General features: G+C 36.0%; 3 protein-coding genes and 1 pseudogene across 6 annotated transcripts; 3 read left to right on the forward strand and 1 right to left on the reverse strand.

Annotated features, from left to right (window-relative positions):
- On the reverse strand, positions 1,011-3,089 carry LOC18608409 (pheophytinase, chloroplastic). Its single transcript, XM_007043083.2, has 6 exons — positions 2,631-3,089; positions 2,441-2,552; positions 2,253-2,346; positions 1,957-2,134; positions 1,801-1,870; positions 1,011-1,715 (listed from the first exon to the last, which is right to left on the reverse strand). The coding sequence occupies exons 1-6, from the start codon at positions 2,993-2,995 to the stop codon at positions 1,404-1,406; spliced, it is 1,131 nt and encodes a 376-aa protein (XP_007043145.2). The 5' UTR covers positions 2,996-3,089; the 3' UTR covers positions 1,011-1,403.
- LOC18608410 (3-isopropylmalate dehydratase small subunit 3) lies at positions 3,769-8,079 on the forward strand. 3 transcript variants are annotated; one of them, XM_018115810.1, is made up of 3 exons: positions 3,769-3,921; positions 5,999-6,916; positions 7,690-8,079. In XM_018115810.1, the coding sequence occupies exon 2, from the start codon at positions 6,136-6,138 to the stop codon at positions 6,901-6,903; it is 768 nt and encodes a 255-aa protein (XP_017971299.1). In that variant the 5' UTR covers positions 3,769-3,921; positions 5,999-6,135; the 3' UTR covers positions 6,904-6,916; positions 7,690-8,079. The 3 variants fall into 3 exon arrangements, with proteins under 3 accessions (XP_017971299.1, XP_017971300.1, XP_017971301.1); XM_018115811.1 differs by having other exon boundaries at positions 3,784-3,967; XM_018115812.1 differs by lacking the exon at positions 3,769-3,921 and adding an exon at positions 5,460-5,689.
- Positions 10,154-14,185, forward strand: LOC18608411 (alpha-galactosidase). Of its 2 annotated transcripts, none has more exons than XM_018115786.1 (16): positions 10,154-10,240; positions 10,332-10,565; positions 10,873-10,931; positions 11,060-11,116; positions 11,244-11,278; positions 11,415-11,518; positions 11,613-11,688; positions 11,851-11,909; positions 11,998-12,063; positions 12,171-12,254; positions 12,407-12,471; positions 12,574-12,656; positions 13,202-13,292; positions 13,451-13,500; positions 13,596-13,736; positions 13,845-14,185. In XM_018115786.1, exons 2-16 carry the CDS (start codon positions 10,372-10,374, stop codon positions 13,953-13,955), a joined length of 1,275 nt encoding a protein of 424 aa, XP_017971275.1. In that variant the 5' UTR covers positions 10,154-10,240; positions 10,332-10,371; the 3' UTR covers positions 13,956-14,185. The 2 variants fall into 2 exon arrangements, with proteins under 2 accessions (XP_017971275.1, XP_017971276.1); XM_018115787.1 differs by having other exon boundaries at positions 13,854-14,185.
- LOC108660626 lies at positions 14,719-19,095 on the forward strand (annotated as a pseudogene).

The following is a 19,115-nucleotide window of genomic DNA, read 5'->3' on the forward strand; positions in this document are numbered from 1 at the left end:
AATTTCAATTATGTAAAAAAGTAAAATAAAAAAATTAGGATGACAGTTGGGTTGGGCGTTGGAGACACGGCTTTTTGACCTTTTGGGCCCCACTCATTACAGTTATTCCTTAAACTCGAGTTTTACCGACAGGTTACTTTTGGATGTATCTCTTTTGTTCCAACTTTTTGAACCCCGCCCTTGTACTTGCCATGCTGTTTCAGTCCAGTTTGCAGTGAAAATTACAGTCGACCTTTTTCCTCAGGTGCTTTAGTTTTTACTTTTTTTTTTCTTTTTTCTTTTATTAGAATTGAATTATATTATGTCACTATATTGCTCTTTAATATACATTTATACATAAATATGTTTCTTTATTGTGCTATCCCTTTTACATTTTATGTGAATATGACCAGTAATACTTGTATCACAAGTTCTTTTTAATCGAAAAAATACATCCGATTAAGTAGAAAGGCGCATGTTCATATATTAAAAATTTATTTTATTTTTTATAAATATGAGATCCACATTTTATCCATCCATCTACTCTATTTATTAAAAATATGAAACTCATGACATTTTATTTCCCCTAATTATAAAATTTGTGATATTTTGCTTTATTCAATTGTAACATAACATATTAGTAAAGATTTAGATCTATTCTTATATCACTTATCACGAATCAACGTTTTCAACTCACAAAACATGCTTGTTAGTTGAAAGTAAACTCATGTTTATATATCAAAAACTCACCCATCTCTTACTGAAACAAAATTCGTGACACTTGGACCCAAATAATTACATTTAGTATTTATCTTCTCGTGACATCTATATTTTTTTAGATTCATTTCTATTCAACTTAAAACTTTTAAAAACTTGAATCTCCCAAATATAATACTTTTTAAAAATTGTTAATGGATGATATCTAAGAACTAAGATATGGTGAATAAAGACATTCAAGTACATAAACATTGATTTCATTGGCGAAATTTCGAACCCAATGGTGTAATAAATTTTAAAAAAATTAGCCCAAAGAAGGAGGAATCAATAATGTTTTCCACTTGATCTCACTCTGTGTCTTACAAGAAAACATATACCGTACATAGTTACATTTGATGATCAAAAGTAATCAGCAATCAAAATTCAAAGCAGAGCTATCCAGCACAAATGCAAGATCAGGAAAAAGGAAAAGCAGCACTCATTTGTAAATCAAATTAAAATTGCACTGCTTGCTTCATTTCCTTCTGCATCTTTCCGAAAACACTCAAACGATTGAATAAAAGTACTAAATATATACAAGCTCCAATACAACACGAGTACATGACATACCATTGGTATATTCCCTGGATCATTTTACTGGGATAGCATGCATGCTATCGAAAATCTGATATACACAGACCACCAGTTTCTTGGAAAAGCAATGAATCTCACAAAGCAGCAAGTTGAGCCAACCAAGGAAGTAACTTTTCATGAACTAGGTCAGGTTTATCATCATGGGGGCAATGCCCTACCCCTTCCAACACGAAAAGGCTTACATTTGATGATTGTGAAGGCAGGGAAGAGAAGTACTTACCAACAGGCCCATCAAGAGGGGTGAATGGATCTTGATCGCCCCACAAAACCAGGACAGGTAAGTTTATTCTCGGCATCAATTGCGCAGGGTTTGGCCCTGGTGGCCCTGTTATAATTGAGACAAAGGCATCAAGAGCGCCTTCATCATTTGTTGGTCCATTGATGATCTGCATTTTTTCAGGTTATAGAAAACATCTACTAAGTTGATGCTGATAAGGTATCATAGACTACAACTAGAGGGAATAGCCATACCTCAACCAGTTCATCATCCACGGATTCTTTATTTCCGTATACAGATAACAAAATATTCCTTAGATTATCTCTGCATTAAACACAACAACATAAGTAAGCAGGCTGGCATTTACCATTGAATTTCAGTACAAAGAATGTTTGAACTGAATAGGGTACCTTTGCTTGGCCCGCTCAAAGACCACTGTGGCAATTCCTCTTTGCTTCAATAAGAAATCAAACAACCAAAGCAAAGGTAACAAAAGCTTGATCCTCCAATCATCAACAACCGCTTTGTTGTTCATCCCACCAGCACAATTTAACAGCACAAGCCCTCGAACCAGGTTTTGACTCGATTCTTATTCCAGGCAGTACAGTCATCAAAAACTAAATAGGTTTTCTAAACACTGTTTCACAAACAACAGAGGAAGACAATGACATTGTTTGCACCATGTAAAGAAAGAAATTTTAACTACCTGAGGCAGCAATCACACAAGCAAGACTTCCAACAGAGTTTCCTATCAACACAGTAGGCTTCTGAACAACTTCATTCAAGAAATCTAATATCAACTGTGTACAACAATATTGAGATTAGAAGAATCAATTTTGACTAAAATGTTGAGACAAAAGCAGAAAGCATCCCTTTTTTCGTGTATTGGTTTACCTGAGCCCATGCTTCCATGGTATATGGAAAACCTTGAGGCTTATCTGAGGCACCAAAACCCAAAAGGTCAACAGCATAGACACTATAATCCTGGGACAATGTGCCAATATTCCTACAAGAATTGTTAAAAGAGTTCAAATACTAGAATTATCAAAATAATTGAAAAACATTGTCTTTCCACTTTGGTTACCTGCGCCAATGAGGAATGGAGGCACCAAACCCGTGAACAAGAAGCAGAGACGATTTGGATTCTGCCTTTGAAGAAGAAGAAGAAACAAAGTAATTGATGGAGTATTGGCCTTTCCATTGCCATTTATTGCATTTCTCCTTTATGTCACTCACCCGTAACACGCTGCCACCAGACTCAGTAGATTGGTCACGGTAGCAAGTGATGAAACTACGGTTACCATAGCCAAGACCCAGAAGGGGACGCTTGTATCTGTAAAGCTGAGGGAAAGCAAGTCTTCCTCTGACTCTGGGTCCTTTCTCCTTCGTCTGCTGCAGGGAATGCAGCGGTCGCAGACGGACTACATCATGAAGAGACGTGGCTGCCATCTTTTTCCTCTGCTCACCCTCTCTCTTCCCCTCAATCTCCTTCCTTTCCCATATCCGGGGTTGTGGTGCTGATTATGTTTGGACTTCGGGTTGCTCACACTTCCTTTACTACTGTTTTGGTTTCTTTTGACATTTTTTGCCCTCTGGTCCTTATAGTTTGTCATATTTCAACTCAAAACCGTCTATTAGTTTTGAAAATTCATATTCCACCCTATAGAAATCAAGTTGACATATTAAAATAAGCATATAGGTATCACCTTACTGTCCATATTGCTCAACAAGAAACCACAAAAGTGACAGCATCTATGTATTGAAAGCTCAACACCAGCGAACACTCTTGAAGATCTGGGCACTAGCAGCAATTAAAGAGGAAAGACGGGAAAAAAGAATTAAAGCGTCACTCATATATGCTTTTCAGCTTAGGAATTAATATGCGGTAGATTTTTATTTAGAAGTTGTCTACTTTTGCTAACACTCATGATTATTTTTCACATAAAAAAGTTTTGAAAATAATTGTAAATTAAAAATTTTGTGAAAAAATTTCCATTTTTAGGAGATTTTTCTAAGTAATTAGCTTTTTTTATTCTTTACTTTATAAAGTAATACCATTTAATCCATGCAAAAAGTTAAAAATAAATAATAATAAAAATAAGGATGGTTAGGGAATATCCCAATTACTATTGGACTCATGTTAACTGGGCCTAAGTCAAATCGAGACTGGGCTTGCAGTGGCACCGGCCTACCTCCTACTCCTCTGTTTTTTTCTCTTCCAATATACCAAACGACCTTAGCTGTAAGAATCGCATTGTCTCTTTGATTTCTCTCTCCTCTCACGGACTCTAGCCGCCAACTCTCACATCTCTAATTCCTCAAATCTCTTAGCTCGACCGCCGACGCCGACGCCGGTGCTGACTTCGGCGGCTGCTGTATTCTTTCTCCCTCTCTTTTCTTTGCCCTTATTTTCCTCATTTGGTATTCATTTCATTCCATTAGGTGTTTGGTTATGCTTTTCTGCTGTACCAATAATCTACTTGCAACTTGCTGATACTGTATCTATTATTGACATTTCTTTTACATGTTACTTATCTCATCTGATATTCATCGTATAAGCTTCATTTAAGATAAAACAGTATGATTTCAGATTATATTTTGACTTTTACATTCCACTAAACTATTTTTCTTTGTTTTCCAGTTTACTGTCGTTGCTATTAAGCTTTGTGTTGTTGGGTGTGATTTTTTAACTTTTTGTATTATTTACTTTCGTTTTTCGTATGAAATTGAATGCGGAAGAAGTTAGTGTAGCTCAGGTTCAAAATAATTTCCAGCTGTTTAAATTGATTATTTTTTAGCGTTTGCTCCTTTTGTATCTATTATTGAATTTGGTGGTAATTTTTTAAAATTTAAGTTGATTATATTTTATGTTACTATTCATTGTTGGTTAGGCTATAAACAAATATCTAGGTATAGAATCAATTTTGAATCAAATAACTTTGTGCTAGTCCACTCTTTGTTCCTTTTCCTTTTACAATCTCAAGTCTTTGCCATGTTGACCATCACCACATTTAGAAGGAAGCTATAAGAAAAAATTTAATTGTCTATAGTTTGTGAAAATTTTAGAGGAAAGATTATGGAGACAAGAGTTATCTAGGAGCTATCTTCTTTCTTTCTGTCTTATTTTTTAATGGGACGAGGGGTTTGTTTTATGATTCTTTAGTTGTTTGTAATTTTCTTACTTTTTACACTTTCATGATATAGTGCTAAAAGATTGGGCATATTTTGGTGTGAACACTTTCTTAATATTGATATGTGAATTAATATGTTTCAATTATGATTCTGTGGTATGATACTCTACTGTTGGAAGAGCCTTGGATTGAAAGAGATTGATCTGGAAGATGAGAAACGTTTAAAGGCAGCCTTTTTTGGCTGATTCATGATTGACATTTACATGGATTGATTTGATGTTAGTTTGCTTGCAGATAAGGGTCTTTAAATCTTTGTAAATGGGGTTGAAATGATGAACTGATCTTAAGTGCTACTATCATAGTGTTAATACTATCTTTTTTCACGTATGTAGTAATAGCTTTGCCAGCATCACCATGGTTAAAGATTTAGTACAACAAAAATGACATTGTATCCTATTGTTTTAATCTCTGGAATTAATGTGTTTTGAGATAAAGTCTTTCAAAAAAAAAATGTTTTGAGATAAAAAATGTGGAAAGCTAGCATAGACTTTTTTTATAAAAATTCTGTTTATGTGTAGCTTTCTCTATTATTTATCTTTTCATGCCTAAATTGTTTTTCTTCTTTAAAATAATGTTTGAAAAAGATTATGCTCTTTCTTCCTTAGCTTTGCATTCCTAATTATCATACATTCATAGTTCAAAGAAGGTGAGGGATTTTCTTTAATATGGACCATTGAACTCTTTTGTACTTTTTGTTTCTTGGATTGCCAAATGGGCCCTTAACTATGTTTATCCATCTTTAAGGGGAACTTGGCTTCACAATTTCTTAAAATCATCAAACCTAAGTTGCAGTTATAAATTTGACACTGAAGGCTGGGGTTAGATCCCTTCCTTTAAGTTTCAAATATTTGAAAACTTTTACTAGTAACCTTTAATTTCTTTACTTTTCTTTTGGCCATAAGAGAGAGGCAGGAAGAGTGGGATTGGAAAGCAGCATTGTCTTAGCGTCCTGGTAAACTTGTTTTTTTAAGAACAATTATTGTAGGTTTTTTTTTAGCTAAAAGGAAAATAAATAGTAGTGACCAATCGAGGTTTACAATTTCAGTAGAGTGTTCTGCCCGTTTATGTTTTTACATGGAAAAAGTTTTGAATTTATGTACATGTGGGCACACATTTTAATGTATTACATTTGTATGTATTATTATGTATACATTGCTATATATGTACTTGCAGTAGGATCCTTTCCTTAAAGTCGAACATATTTCTAAATATACTGTCTGATTGTGCTTTCAGTTCCTTACATAACCTCATTGCCTTGCAGAATACTCTACATCACAGAACATTGCTTTATCTTGCATGATCAAATTTGAAGTTGGCGTCAAGCATCATAACAATCATCACAAACCCAACTCATCCCCATCTTTGTATTAGATTGTGTCAACACCAAGCATTCTAGTAATGGCTGCCTCTTTGTCTCAGGCGTTGTATCTAGCCACCTTCACCTCCTCAGCATCAAAACCCTCCGCATCTCCTATCTCCCCTCCCTCTATCAAAGTCCCCACCTTCTCCCCTTTGACTGTCCAACCACTCAGTTCTGCCTTCACTCCAAATGTGGCACATGTTATCACCCTTACCCCACATGCCACCTCCACACCCTCTTCTATTCCTTCTGACACCTCAACAACAACCTTCCATGGCCTCTGTTATGTGGTTGGGGACAATATTGACACAGACCAAATAATTCCTGCAGAATACCTTACATTAGTTCCCTCGAACCCAGCTGAGTATGAGAAATTGGGCTCATATGCTCTTATTGGCCTCCCTTCATCATATGCTACGCGTTTTATTGAACCAAATGAGACCAAGACAAAATACTCCATTCTGATAGGTGGTGCTAACTTTGGTTGCGGTTCCTCTCGCGAGCATGCACCTGTTGCCCTTGGGGCTGCTGGGGTGAAGGCAGTGGTGGCTGAATCTTATGCAAGAATATTTTTCAGGAATTCTGTTGCAACTGGGGAAGTTTATCCAGTAGAATCAGAAGTGAGAATATGTGAGGAATGTAAGACTGGGGATGTGGTGACAATTGAGTTGGGGGAGAGCCGGTTGATCAATCATACCACTGGTAAAGAGTATAAATTAAAGCCCATTGGGGATGCAGGGCCGGTCATTGAGGCTGGAGGGATTTTTGCATATGCAAGGAAAACAGGAATGATTCCATCTCAGTGAAAGTAATATGCAGGTACGGCTTTGAGCTCTTGCATATGTATTTTGCTTGTTGAGGTATCATATGATGTCGATACAAAATACAGAACAATCTATTTGATTTGATTGTTAATGTCTCATTCTTTGAAACAGTGGGATGAGTGGTTATGTTTTGATATGTAAGCTATGTTACGAATGAAAAGTTTATCATATTCTATTTTCATATTGATGATTGATTTATGCTCCACAAAACTACTTTTAATGCTTCATCATTTTGATCTGACCTGAGTGTATGTTTGTCTCAAGTAAGTAGTTTTTATTGCACTAGGCAATGTCTGATGATTGAAGAGATTATACAGTATATAAAGTGTGAAAATATTACTATCAAATTTCAACCCAGTGGTTTTATGTTGTTAAGACCACATCTTCATTTAGTACTTTGCATGCGAGGGTCTATTAAGTCAAGTGAAGATACGAACTAGGTATATAGTATGATGAAGTTATCAACTAGTACTTCATTCTGGATGCTTATCATGAGTGCTCTCTGCATATCCCACTGCTTTTATCCACCAGATTAAGCAGTCTGCTACCTGCTTAGAAATTAAACTATGGATGCCTGGCCATTAGCTGTCTGCAATTCTGTTGCATCAACAAAAGAATGGTGAAGAAGATGGATATTACTTCTTCCAATATTTGAATTCATTTCAATATGTTGTCCAAAAGAAAAAAGAATTTATTTCAATATGCTTATGTGTGTCATGGCCACTTTGCGTTCTGCAGATATATTAATTTGCTTACTCTTTGTTTTAGGGGCTTTATTGGAGGAGCACGCGATTCTGGCTTCTTAGACTAGTGATGGCACAATTTTGTGGTTCCTAGCTGTTTAGGCACTTGGTGTCGATGCTCATCTTCTTCCTCTATATTACCCTACTTCTGTTGAAAAATGTAACCAGTCTTTTTTCATGTTTTTATATCTGTATCTGTTCCAAGCTGATCATCTAGGCAGTTGTTCACCCTGGCTTATAATCTCTTCTTATGATCACCTCACCCTAGTTTCCATCAGTTTGTCAGAATACATAATCAGCGTTGATCTTTTTAGTTATGAAATGTTCTTTAAGTTTTACATGTAGACACTTCTGGTTGGTTGGAATAATCCGATGGTTCAGATTAAATAAAGCTTTGTACCTGCTGTTTTCTAGATGGCATTGTAGCATTATTTTCCAAAAAAGGAGTTTGTAAACTCTACAAATGAGATTCAAGAGTTGACATGTATTTCATTCAAATAAATTTATAACAATTAATCAATTAATTGATTGTTAAATGAATATATACAATCATATAATTTTGTTTATGGAAGTTTAAATGAATTTTAAAATCCTAGCCTTTTTAATAGTTGCTGTTGCAATGGACAAATGTGTAATTTCAGAAGGAGATGGCTGTTATAGTTGGAGTTTAATATTTTCCTCCCAAAATTAATTTTCTCTGTAATCTTATTCCCATTAAGTGGAGATTTATTTTAAACTTTTTTCTCAAAAGCAAGGCAATGTTGTACAACTACATTCCACGCAATGCATCAGCTTTAAAATTGATTAAAGAGAGAATTAGGTTTATCAAAGGAATAGAAACAATTATGACTCCCTAGTCCCTGTAACGAAGCCCATATCTCACTCAATTTTATTTTTTGTTCTTTTGCCAACAAAAACAAGACAATGAGTAGAGTCTCCATAGATGAAACATTGAGAAAGTAAAGGCAACAAAACAAAAATCTGAATACAAAATATGTAAGGATCAGTCATGGTCGTGACTTGTGAATGTCGTGGTAACATTCCTTATGAATCCACCAACTGGAGATATCTTTGGAAGCTTCAAGTAAGAAAAGTGCCCATTGGCTACATTATTTGAACACGAGACTTTTGGATGACAAGGAAGTTTCGTGTGGAAAATAAGACTGCATACGAGACGAGACCTTTTGGATGATAAAATAAAAAATAAATTGTACATATTAAAAATGAGATTGAAAATTTTGAAAACAAACTTCTTAAAAAAAATAAAAAAATATTTATGTATACAAATTTTTGACGTAATTGATTTGATATGTATAGCGTGGGTTTTAAATGTACAAAATATCTTATTTTGAAAAGTAAGTTAACAAGATTAAGAAATGCTCTTAATTTGAAAAAAAAATTCCTATTAATTGATCTAATATTTATTTTATAAAAATTTATTTCATTCATGGATTAAATTGTTTTTAAACTAAATAAAAAAGATTAATAGATTTGAAGAATTTCATGGGAAGAAGCTCCTCGCTGCATCACTAGCCCCGCCGAGAGCCACTTGCATTTGGTCACAGAATGAACATGAGTTTCTGTAACTCGCTTCAACTGCTGCACCAATGGCCCTTAAATATTTGAACCTTTTTGGTAAGAAAAGCGTCACAAAAAGATTAAAAAATAAGAATAAAAAAGCTTTGCACGTACACCACGAAGCATGTTACGACAAAGTAGAAAGCAAACAGGTCACGAGTCATGAGATAGCCTAGGGACCATCGCGGACAAGCGCCGGTACTGGACAAATTCATCAATCATCGCCACCCCCCTTGGACGACGATTTATTATTATTATTATTATTTCCACCAAATCTGGAATCCAGATCATTCACAAACAATGCATGCTCTCTCGACTTCAAACAGACGAACTCACCTGACGGACGGGGAGGCTAATATCTGCTTTACTGCTAATATCCATCCATCCAATCACTCAGTTTATTTCATAAAGAAAGAACCAGATTAAAACTGACTAAGAGAGTTGGTGGACAACTCCAACTACAAATGCCGAAGCTGAGTTGCCAACCTGCCATAAGGCATAAACCGTGAGTGCTTGCTTGGTATTGGACTAAAAGATTAGATTAACTTATTTGTGACCATAAGGCATAAAGTCTGAGTGCTTGCTTAGTATTGGACTAAAAGATTAGATTAACTTGAACTGTAGGTTATAACTTGGGTTGCCGTCGTCCCACTATACTTGTGATTGACTCATCTATTATGGAAGAAATTCACAATGCTTATGGTGGGCACTTTGTCTGTCTCCATTGGCAAGTCGCACTCTATTGACTGCAATGATGGAAGAGTCCTACTGTAGACATTCTCATAAGATGTTCGCGCCATTTAATTGATGAAGAATGAATGTGACCTCTTTTTTTAATGCTCATAATGATCAGACCCTACCTATCGCTAGATAGCATGTCTTGGAAGCTTCGCTTCTCTTCAGTTACGTTTTAAAAATACTAAAACTTTCCTCTACATATATCAGAGAAGAAGCCCACTTTGAAGATAATGAACTTTACCTGAGCCTGGAGATAAAAAGTAAGTTGTTGCTATCACGGGCGCTGTCTTTATTTATATCTTTGGTTGTCAACATACTGTTTTTCCATCTCTGACATATTTGGCCTGCTAGGCTTCTGCTTCTGAACAGCAAGTGGATAGAAATAGATCCTATGGCTCCTTCATCATCATCTGGTTTCTTTCCAGTTGTCTTTGGTATTCTCTGTTTAATGTTTATATCGTCACTGCTGTTGGCCAACTCTGCTAAGGTAAAAGGAACGCGAGTAGGAAAAATTGAGCTTACAGACTCGGCTACGATTAGAAGGAATCTCCTGGATAACGGCCTTGGTTTAACTCCCCAAATGGGGTATGCCTCTTATCCTCCTTCTCTTAGTTATCTCATCTGTTTATAAAAATACTGGATCACTTGTATGCAACTGAAACAGCATAAGAACTGTTACATATGGAAAAACATAAAAAAGTAAAAAAGGTCCTTGCCCAGACAAGGAGAAAACATTCATGTAATGATCAAGCTAAAGCTAGTTTTCCAGGTTTCAGATTAACGCTACTTCTCTGTAAGCTTTTATTAGAGCTCTTCCTTTCTCAAGTTTTAGTTTCTTGTAAATGCCCTGCCTTCCATAAGCTCTCTCTAAACATCTACTTTTTGTGAAAAGGTGGAATAGTTGGAACCATTTCCATTGCGACATTAATGAGACATTGATCAAGGAAACCGGTAATTAGTTCTCGACTACCACATCACCTTGTCTTGAGTTTCATAGTACACTCTACAAAACTAAATAAAATGTGCTATGCTGATAATTATGGCAATGGATTTCGTTACTGAATTACTCTGTGCTGCAGCTGATGCAATGGTATCGACTGGTCTAGCTGCTGTTGGATACACCTATATCAATTTAGGTTGTGTACTATGCTTAACTAATTCTAATTGGTTGTTGCTTTCTTAGTCTAGAATTACATTTGATTGTGCTTTACAACCTCTTTTCATATCGTTTTTTATTGAATTTTATACTATTTGTTTTGTTAGATGATTGTTGGGGAGAACTTAATAGAGATTCTCAGGTAACATTATCCTTCTGCTAAAAATAGGTTCCTAATTCTGCGCTAGCTCCTTGGTTTTAACTTCTAAGAGAATCAAAATCTGTACAATGACTAAATATTAATGCTTGATCGTGGAGTGAAATTGTGTTTTTGACAGGGGAATTTGGTTCCTAAAGCTTCAACATTTCCTTCAGGCATCAAGGCTCTTGCGCGTTATGTTCATAGCAAAGGGCTTAAGCTTGGAATTTACTCAGATGCAGGGTATTAATTTACTTTCATTCAAGATGGGTTCTTCTGAAAGCTTATTTTATCCTTAAAGACTCGAGTTTTTTTATGGTTTATTGAATCATGTCAGGACTCAAACTTGTAGCAAGACCATGCCTGGGTCCCTAGGACATGAAGAACAAGATGCAAAAACCTTTGCCTCATGGGTCTGGGTGCTTCTGTTTTGTAGTTTTGTTTTTGGTTTTTTTACTGGTGTTGATCATTTCATTTTTAGATGGAGTTTGCTATATTCTTGCTTTTTATTGTTTTTCTGTCATTAATTCCCTGAAAAATTGTTTCTCTATGTCACCTTTCTTAATGGTATCCAGGGAATTGATTACTTGAAATATGACAACTGTGCAAATACTGGCGTAAGCCCAAAGCAAAGGTAATGCACTTGATCTGATGATGTTCCAGTTGTGGTAATGAATCATTATATCTTTTTGGTTGTGATATTGAAATTATTTGGTCGGTAGGTACCCGAAGATGAGCAAAGCTTTACTCGACTCAGGGAGGCCCATATTCTTCTCTTTATGTGAATGGTTAGTTAATATCTTCTTAAGCAATGGGGACAATTGATGCATTATTTCCTTTACTGCCCAATCACATGTTCTGGCGCTAATGTTTACCAAGTTTCAAAAAAATACAGGGGACAAGAAGATCCAGCAACTTGGGCACCAAATATAGGAAACAGCTGGAGAACAACTGGAGATATTGAAGATAAATGGGAGAGGTACACATTACCTGGCTCCTATATTTATAAATCCCACATGTTTCTTAGATTTTGCATCATCTGCATCCATGCAGCCTTTAGTAATTGAATTGTTCTTGAATTTGGAACATAATTATACTTTTGAGGGACTGATTTCAATCTTGCGGCCATAGCATGACATCCATAGCAGATCAAAACGACAAATGGGCTTCCTATGCTCAACCTGGAGCTTGGAATGGTATGAGACTACAACATTTTTCTATGACCTAACTACTAAGTAAGAAGCTAGTGTGAGTAATTTTTTTTCTGACTTGCCTAAAAACCAAATGCTGTGAATCAGATCCTGACATGCTTGAAGTAGGAAACGGTGGCATGACAACAGAAGAATATCGCTGCCATTTCAGCATATGGGCATTGGCAAAAGTACACTATTCCAAACTTCCAATATTTATGCCCAAATTATGTGGCTAATTATAATATATACCATCGACTTTCATGAGGACCCTTGTTGTTTTATAGCTCATCTTAGGCTTAGCATTCAATATCAGTAGTTAATACTACTGCAATACAACATCAGTAGGCAAGCTGCCATAAAGCAAAGAAAAACAGAACAGAAGAGAAATGCAGGGAACAGAAAACTAAGGCAACTGAGCCTGATATTCATTCATTGCTATATATGTACAAGGGAAAGCTTGTTAAAACAAAGTTTAAACACAACTTGTGCACTGCAATACTCTAACTCATAGCAGTACCTAACCATCAATCAAAACATGCATTATGACTTATTAGGTGCATGACAGAAATTAACCAAGACAGTTACTGTCAAATGACAAAACAGTAAAAGCATGGGCTCTTATCTGATAGCATGGCTTGCATGGTTTTCAATGCAAGTCTTAATTCAATGACCCTTCAGATACTAAGTTCTTATTCTTTCTGTTTTTTTTTTTTTTCTCTATGTTGTATTGCAGGCTCCTTTGCTAATTGGCTGCGATGTTCGCTCTATGGACAATGTGACATTTGAATTGCTAAGCAACAAGGAGGTTATTGCAGTCAATCAAGGTAAAATGACTCGACTTTGTTTCCATGATCACTGCATTTATCCAATTGGAAAAAGGAAAAGAACCCAAAATGAGGCAAAAAAAGAAAAAGGAATAAAGTCATTTATGAGTTATGTCCACAACAAATGTGTAACTAACAGACGTCTTTGAACTTAGCAGATAAACTAGGAGTCCAGGGTAAAAAAGTGAAGAAAGATGGAGATCTTGAGGTAATTTCATTCGTATATATAAGTTGGGAGGAATTTCTTTCGTATTTCCCCACAATTCTGATAAATGATATTATTACACTGAATGGATAATGTAGGTGTGGGCTGGCCCCTTGACTAACCATAAGGTAGCTGTGGTCTTATGGAACAGAGGATCTTCCCTAGCAAACATCACTGCTTATTGGTCTGATATCGGCCTTAAACCATCAACCATTGTTGATGCTCGAGACTTGTGGGCGGTGAGATTCCATCCAATAGTAGAGTATTATGCTTTGTGGTTATATAAAGATTCTAATCATATGTTTTTTCTTCTTATTTTTTGATTTCTTTTCTCCTAAACTTGTTAGAATGAACAGCATTCAACAGAGAGGTCGGCTCAAAAGCAAATTTCAGCCGAGGTGGATTCTCATGCTTGTAAAATGTATACTCTGAAACCCCATAAAAGAGTTCACCATTGATCAAAGTGACATTTTGATGGGGAATGGAATGAGAGCAGCAGCAGGAATGTAGAGACTACGCATGTGCTTATGTATTGTGAATTTCTTCATCAAGAAAGGATTGAATTTGCTTCAAGGAAAGGATACAAACTTGCACCAGAAAAATCTAATTGAATGATGCAATTTCATAGAAAAAAAAATGAAATCCTTATACAGATTTTATATGAATGGGAATTATTATTAAGCATGAATTTAGTCTTACCTTCAACTGCATAATATGTGGTGATCAATTCATTCAATGGTCTTATTCTTGAGAAAACATAATCCAATTATATTAAAAAAACAGAAGAACAAAGAAAAGAAAACACTGGTTATGTTCTTCAGCCACGAATAACTTCAAGAAACACAAAATTGATCAAGATATTACTCAGAACTACTCAACTATCAACGTTGACCGTAGATTTTCATGAATTCCAAATTAGAAGCTTGAGCATCCAAATCAGACCTTGTTTATTCCTAATAAAATTTGGATGCTTGTAGCAGCTGGCAGCCTCGCACCAGCATTTCCGATTATGGAGCCTTTAGTTTGACAAAATTGTGGTTACAACTTACAATGAATCCTTGGTTAATTTCCTTTCTTTATCACCAACCATGATCTTGTGATTGGGCGATGTTACGTATATTAAATTAGTAATCGGTTCCTTCTGCACAATGACTTTGATTGAACTGTCTCCATGCAAAGCTGCGTGCATGCCCATCAGATACATGTAGAACCAAAGTTGATATGCCGGCAGATAGATTACTTGACAATAGGTTTCCATCAGTGAAGCGGCTATGAATTCTAGATTATTTTGCTGTAAGATATATTGATCGAATTATCTTATGAAAGTTGACTTATGATTCCAAAGTGGAAGCTTTCTATGTCGCTTTCACCACTATGACATCAGATAGTGCTTTCCTAAGCTATATTTCGTTAACACAGAGCTTCACTATATATATATCTATATATATACTACAATACTAGGATTCCTAAATCTGTCCTCACAGCTTATGCTTCATACAAACTAAGGCAGCACCCTATGGCTTATGACTGGACATCCTCTCCCGTTGCCTTTATATTAATCGCCATTTTGATGGCAGCAGTAAGCTAGCCATGGTGCTCGTCTTAGGGAACTTGGTGAAGGGAAAGCGCTAAGAAGAAATCTGCTTAATAATGGTCTTGGTCACACTCCTCAAATGGGGTGAGAGCTTATTCTGTGCCTAATTTCATCTAATATGTGTCCACTGTGTGCCATTTTTGTTGGTATCATTTGACATTGAAGTGTGGATCAATCATGAATGTACAGTAGTTTCTGATGGGGTCTTTTCGTGAAAAATAAAAAAAAAATAACAAAAACTTTTCTAGCAAATTCAGGAGTCTATAGCCATGTTTACCATACTGCAGAACCCAGAACACAGTCACAACTTTATTTGGGTGCTGTTTAAGTAACGCAGTTAAAATTCCATTTGCACTCTTAGCAAAAGATTTCATTTGAGTGGCTCCATTGCCTTGGCTCCTCAAAGTTCCCCCAAGATTCAAGATACCGTACCTTGATATAGTGATTACAAGTTAAACTCTACATCTTTGGAGTTGTAACAGGCACGGTCTCACATTTTTGCTATTTTATTGGTTTTTGTTATCTGCAGATAGAACAGCTATAACAGCTATAATCATTTCCTGTATATCATTTGTAACGATCCAAGTCCAACTACTGAACCAACAGTTTTTTAGGCCTAAACCACGTATCCTTACAAAACTTAAGCTCAAATAGCTAGTAGTGATAGACTTAAATTATTATATAAATCTTAATAATCACATTCATATCTGATTTAGGATGTAGAGTATCACATTTCCCTTGCAAACTTACTGAGGAGCTAATTCACCAGACAGGTAAGAAATGTTTGACAGCAAAGGCTTGGCATTTCTGCCTAATACGAATCACTTTTATAATTTTGAATGAATAACTCAATTTCTTATGCAGCTGATGGTATGGTTTCTAGTGGACTGTCAGCCCCTGGATATGAGTATATTAAGCTAGGTAACTTACTCTGTTGCTTTGAGCAACAAAATACGATTGTTCTAATAAGTAACTTCTTTTATGGTGGCCATGTCTCTTCAAAATTTGTAATTATCTTAAAATTGTTTGATCGTGACCAGATGATTGTCGGGCTGAATTGAATAGAGACTCTAAGGTATAAACCAAACTATGTAACTTTTCAAATCAATTGTGGTTGCTTCGACACTAAAGAACCGATTATCTGTTGCTTTCAATTTATCTGCTATATACCTTTTGTCAATTATCGCATCTTCATGATTTCATAGTTTGAACAACTAAAGCACTGGAATCTTGACTTCTTGAGGCTTCATTGATGAAGTTAGGTGAAACTTGTAAATGAAATTTGAGCCTTCTGAACCCAAGATTCTGAATCTTTCCATGCTTTCTTTCTTTTGTTCCTTTCGGAAGGATTGATTTTCGTGGGCCTTGATGATTTAGCCTTGCTAGCACTCTTGCAGAAAGCTTGCTGTAATACTGTCATTTATTGTGTTTGCATGTAACATGAACTTATCAAACTGACTAAGCAAATAAATGTCCAAAAAAATGGTGCATGTAATCTTTGCTATGCTTTAGGTGTTATAATTGACTGTCCATTCTATTATGAGAGTTCAGACTACAGAGCAATCCCCATACTCTGTTTTGTAAACAGGGCAACTTAGTACCAAAAGCTTCTCTTTTTCCCTCTGGGATGAAGGCTCTGGCAGATTACGTCCACAGCAAGGGGCTTAAGATTGGGATTTATGCTGATGCTGGGTACCAAGCTACATCTCCCAATATTCAAATAAAATGCTAAACTGTTCTTTCGTACCAAAAGCTATTCCATCTTTATTATCCCCTATATCCGGCCTTGCTTTTTCAGGACTTTTAACGTGTAGCAAGACAATGCCAGGGTCTCTTGGTCATGAGCAACAGGATGCTAACACTTTTGCTTCTTGGGTATGTTTTAACAATTGCTGTATATATATACACATATATATCAAATCACTATAAAAATTAGAAAGAATAAAAGTATAAATATGATAAAAATTGATTTACTCTGCAAAATAATAGGATATAATAGGTCATTCAAATAAAATAAGGCTTTATAATTAATTTGTTTATTGATATGGGATCAGCCAACCTTTTGAGTTAATTTGTATTGATACCTATTGTATATTAATTTGCCTCGCTTTTCAAAAAAAATATATTAATTTGCCTCTACTGAACATAAATTCTGGATCCATTCCTACTCCAAGTTTGTATGCCACTCAATCGTACATCTTTGCACCTATTCAGGTGACAAGGGTTCAGGTTAATCTTGCTTGGCTGGCTTATTGATCCTTTTACTGGTTGTTTAGGGCATTGACTATCTAAAATATGATAATTGCCACAACCAAGGAGTGAGCCCACAAGAAACGTACTTAAGCAGCCCTGTGATTTAAGATGAAAAGAAATTCTACCATCTGTTTATCTCACAGTGAGAATTTGTTAATGATTCCTCCATGACAAATATTCAAAGATGGGTAAGGCTCTTCAAAACACCGGAAGACCTATGTTCTACTCTCTTTGTGAATGGTATGACTTTCTCTAATTCCTTCCTTCCCATTTTCTTTCCCTGGTCCTACCTAATTCCTTTTCCATTATAGGGGCTTTGAAGACCCTGCAACTTGGGTACCTAGCATTGGGAATAGTTGGAGAACAACTGGAGACATCAAGGATACTTGGGAGAGGTAATAGAGCAATTTATCTGAAAATTACCATTAACAAAGCATTCTCAAGCTATTAGCAAATCAATGTTAATCTTCACATTAACTTTGTGATATTTGGGGGAAATCTCTCTTGCTAGTATGATAACGCGTGCTGATCTTCATAATGAGTGGGCGCATTATGCTGGACCTGGCGGATGGAATGGTTAGGCTGATCTTTGTTCTTAGTAGCAGCTAATGACAATTGATCATTTTGCTTGAGTTAAACCAATGCTGTGCTTTTTCTTTTGGCTCCAATATTTTTAGACCTAGACATGCTTGAGGTAGGCAATGGAGGTATGTCAACTGAAGAATACCGCTCTCACTTCAGCAGTTGGGCGTTAGCTAAGATCCCTGAATCTATGATTTACTCCCAAATTCCATCCTCAAAATCTAACATTGCAATCCTTAACGAGTATTGTTTGACTACGATGGCATAGGCTCCACTAATTCTTGGATGCGATACCCGCTCCATGGATAATGACACATTCGAATTGCTTAGCAACAAGGAGGTTATAGCTGTTAATCAAGGTACCAATATGATCATCCATTTCATTTTTCTTCCTTCTGTATGTCTACATTTATGCCGCAATCGCCTCAATCTGAACAAGAAGCTATGCCGCCTCCTTCGATATTGCTTGTATAACAGATGAACTGGGGGTTCAAGGGAAGAAGGTTAGGAAGATTGGTGATCTGGAGGTGAGACTAATTTCTTAAATATATTTATTTGACCCTGAAGCATCAAATTTCCATCAATACATAGCCGCTGCACATGGCTTAGCTTCTTTCTTCTCTCTTCTGTTACATGTTCACTAACCCTTAAATTTTGTTCACATGGAATGTGATGTGAAGGTGTGGGCTGGTCCTTGAAGTAAGAACAGAGTTGCAGTGATCTTATTAAACAGAGGATACTCACGTCCTACCGTAACTGCAAGATGGAATGACATTGGGCTCAACTCTTCTACAGTTGTTGATGCTCGAGACTTACGGGCGGTAAATAAGCTACAAGTTTTTATCTCACTGGGAAACTTTGATTTGTCTGATGTTAGTCAGGCTAATGTTTCAAGGTTGTCTGATGTTTTGCCGCATTCAACTAGGCACTCTGTCAGAAATCAAATCAAGGCAACTCTGGTATCCCATGCTTGCAAGATGTATGTTCTCACACCACAGTAGAACGTGATTGGTGCAGCAATGGCCATCGGGAGCAGGGGTTTTTTTTATGTGATTTTAATAATTAAAAATATTTTTCATCATTCATGAATTGTGAATCTCCTTTTGATAATAATTCATTAAAATAATATAAATTAAGAAGTAATAAATATGTGATAAGAACACCATGTGTCATACAATGTCACGGGCTT

The sequence above is a fragment of the Theobroma cacao genome, chromosome 2, assembly GCF_000208745.1.
Source record: "Theobroma cacao cultivar B97-61/B2 chromosome 2, Criollo_cocoa_genome_V2, whole genome shotgun sequence".
Taxonomy (NCBI): Eukaryota; Viridiplantae; Streptophyta; class Magnoliopsida; order Malvales; family Malvaceae; genus Theobroma; species Theobroma cacao.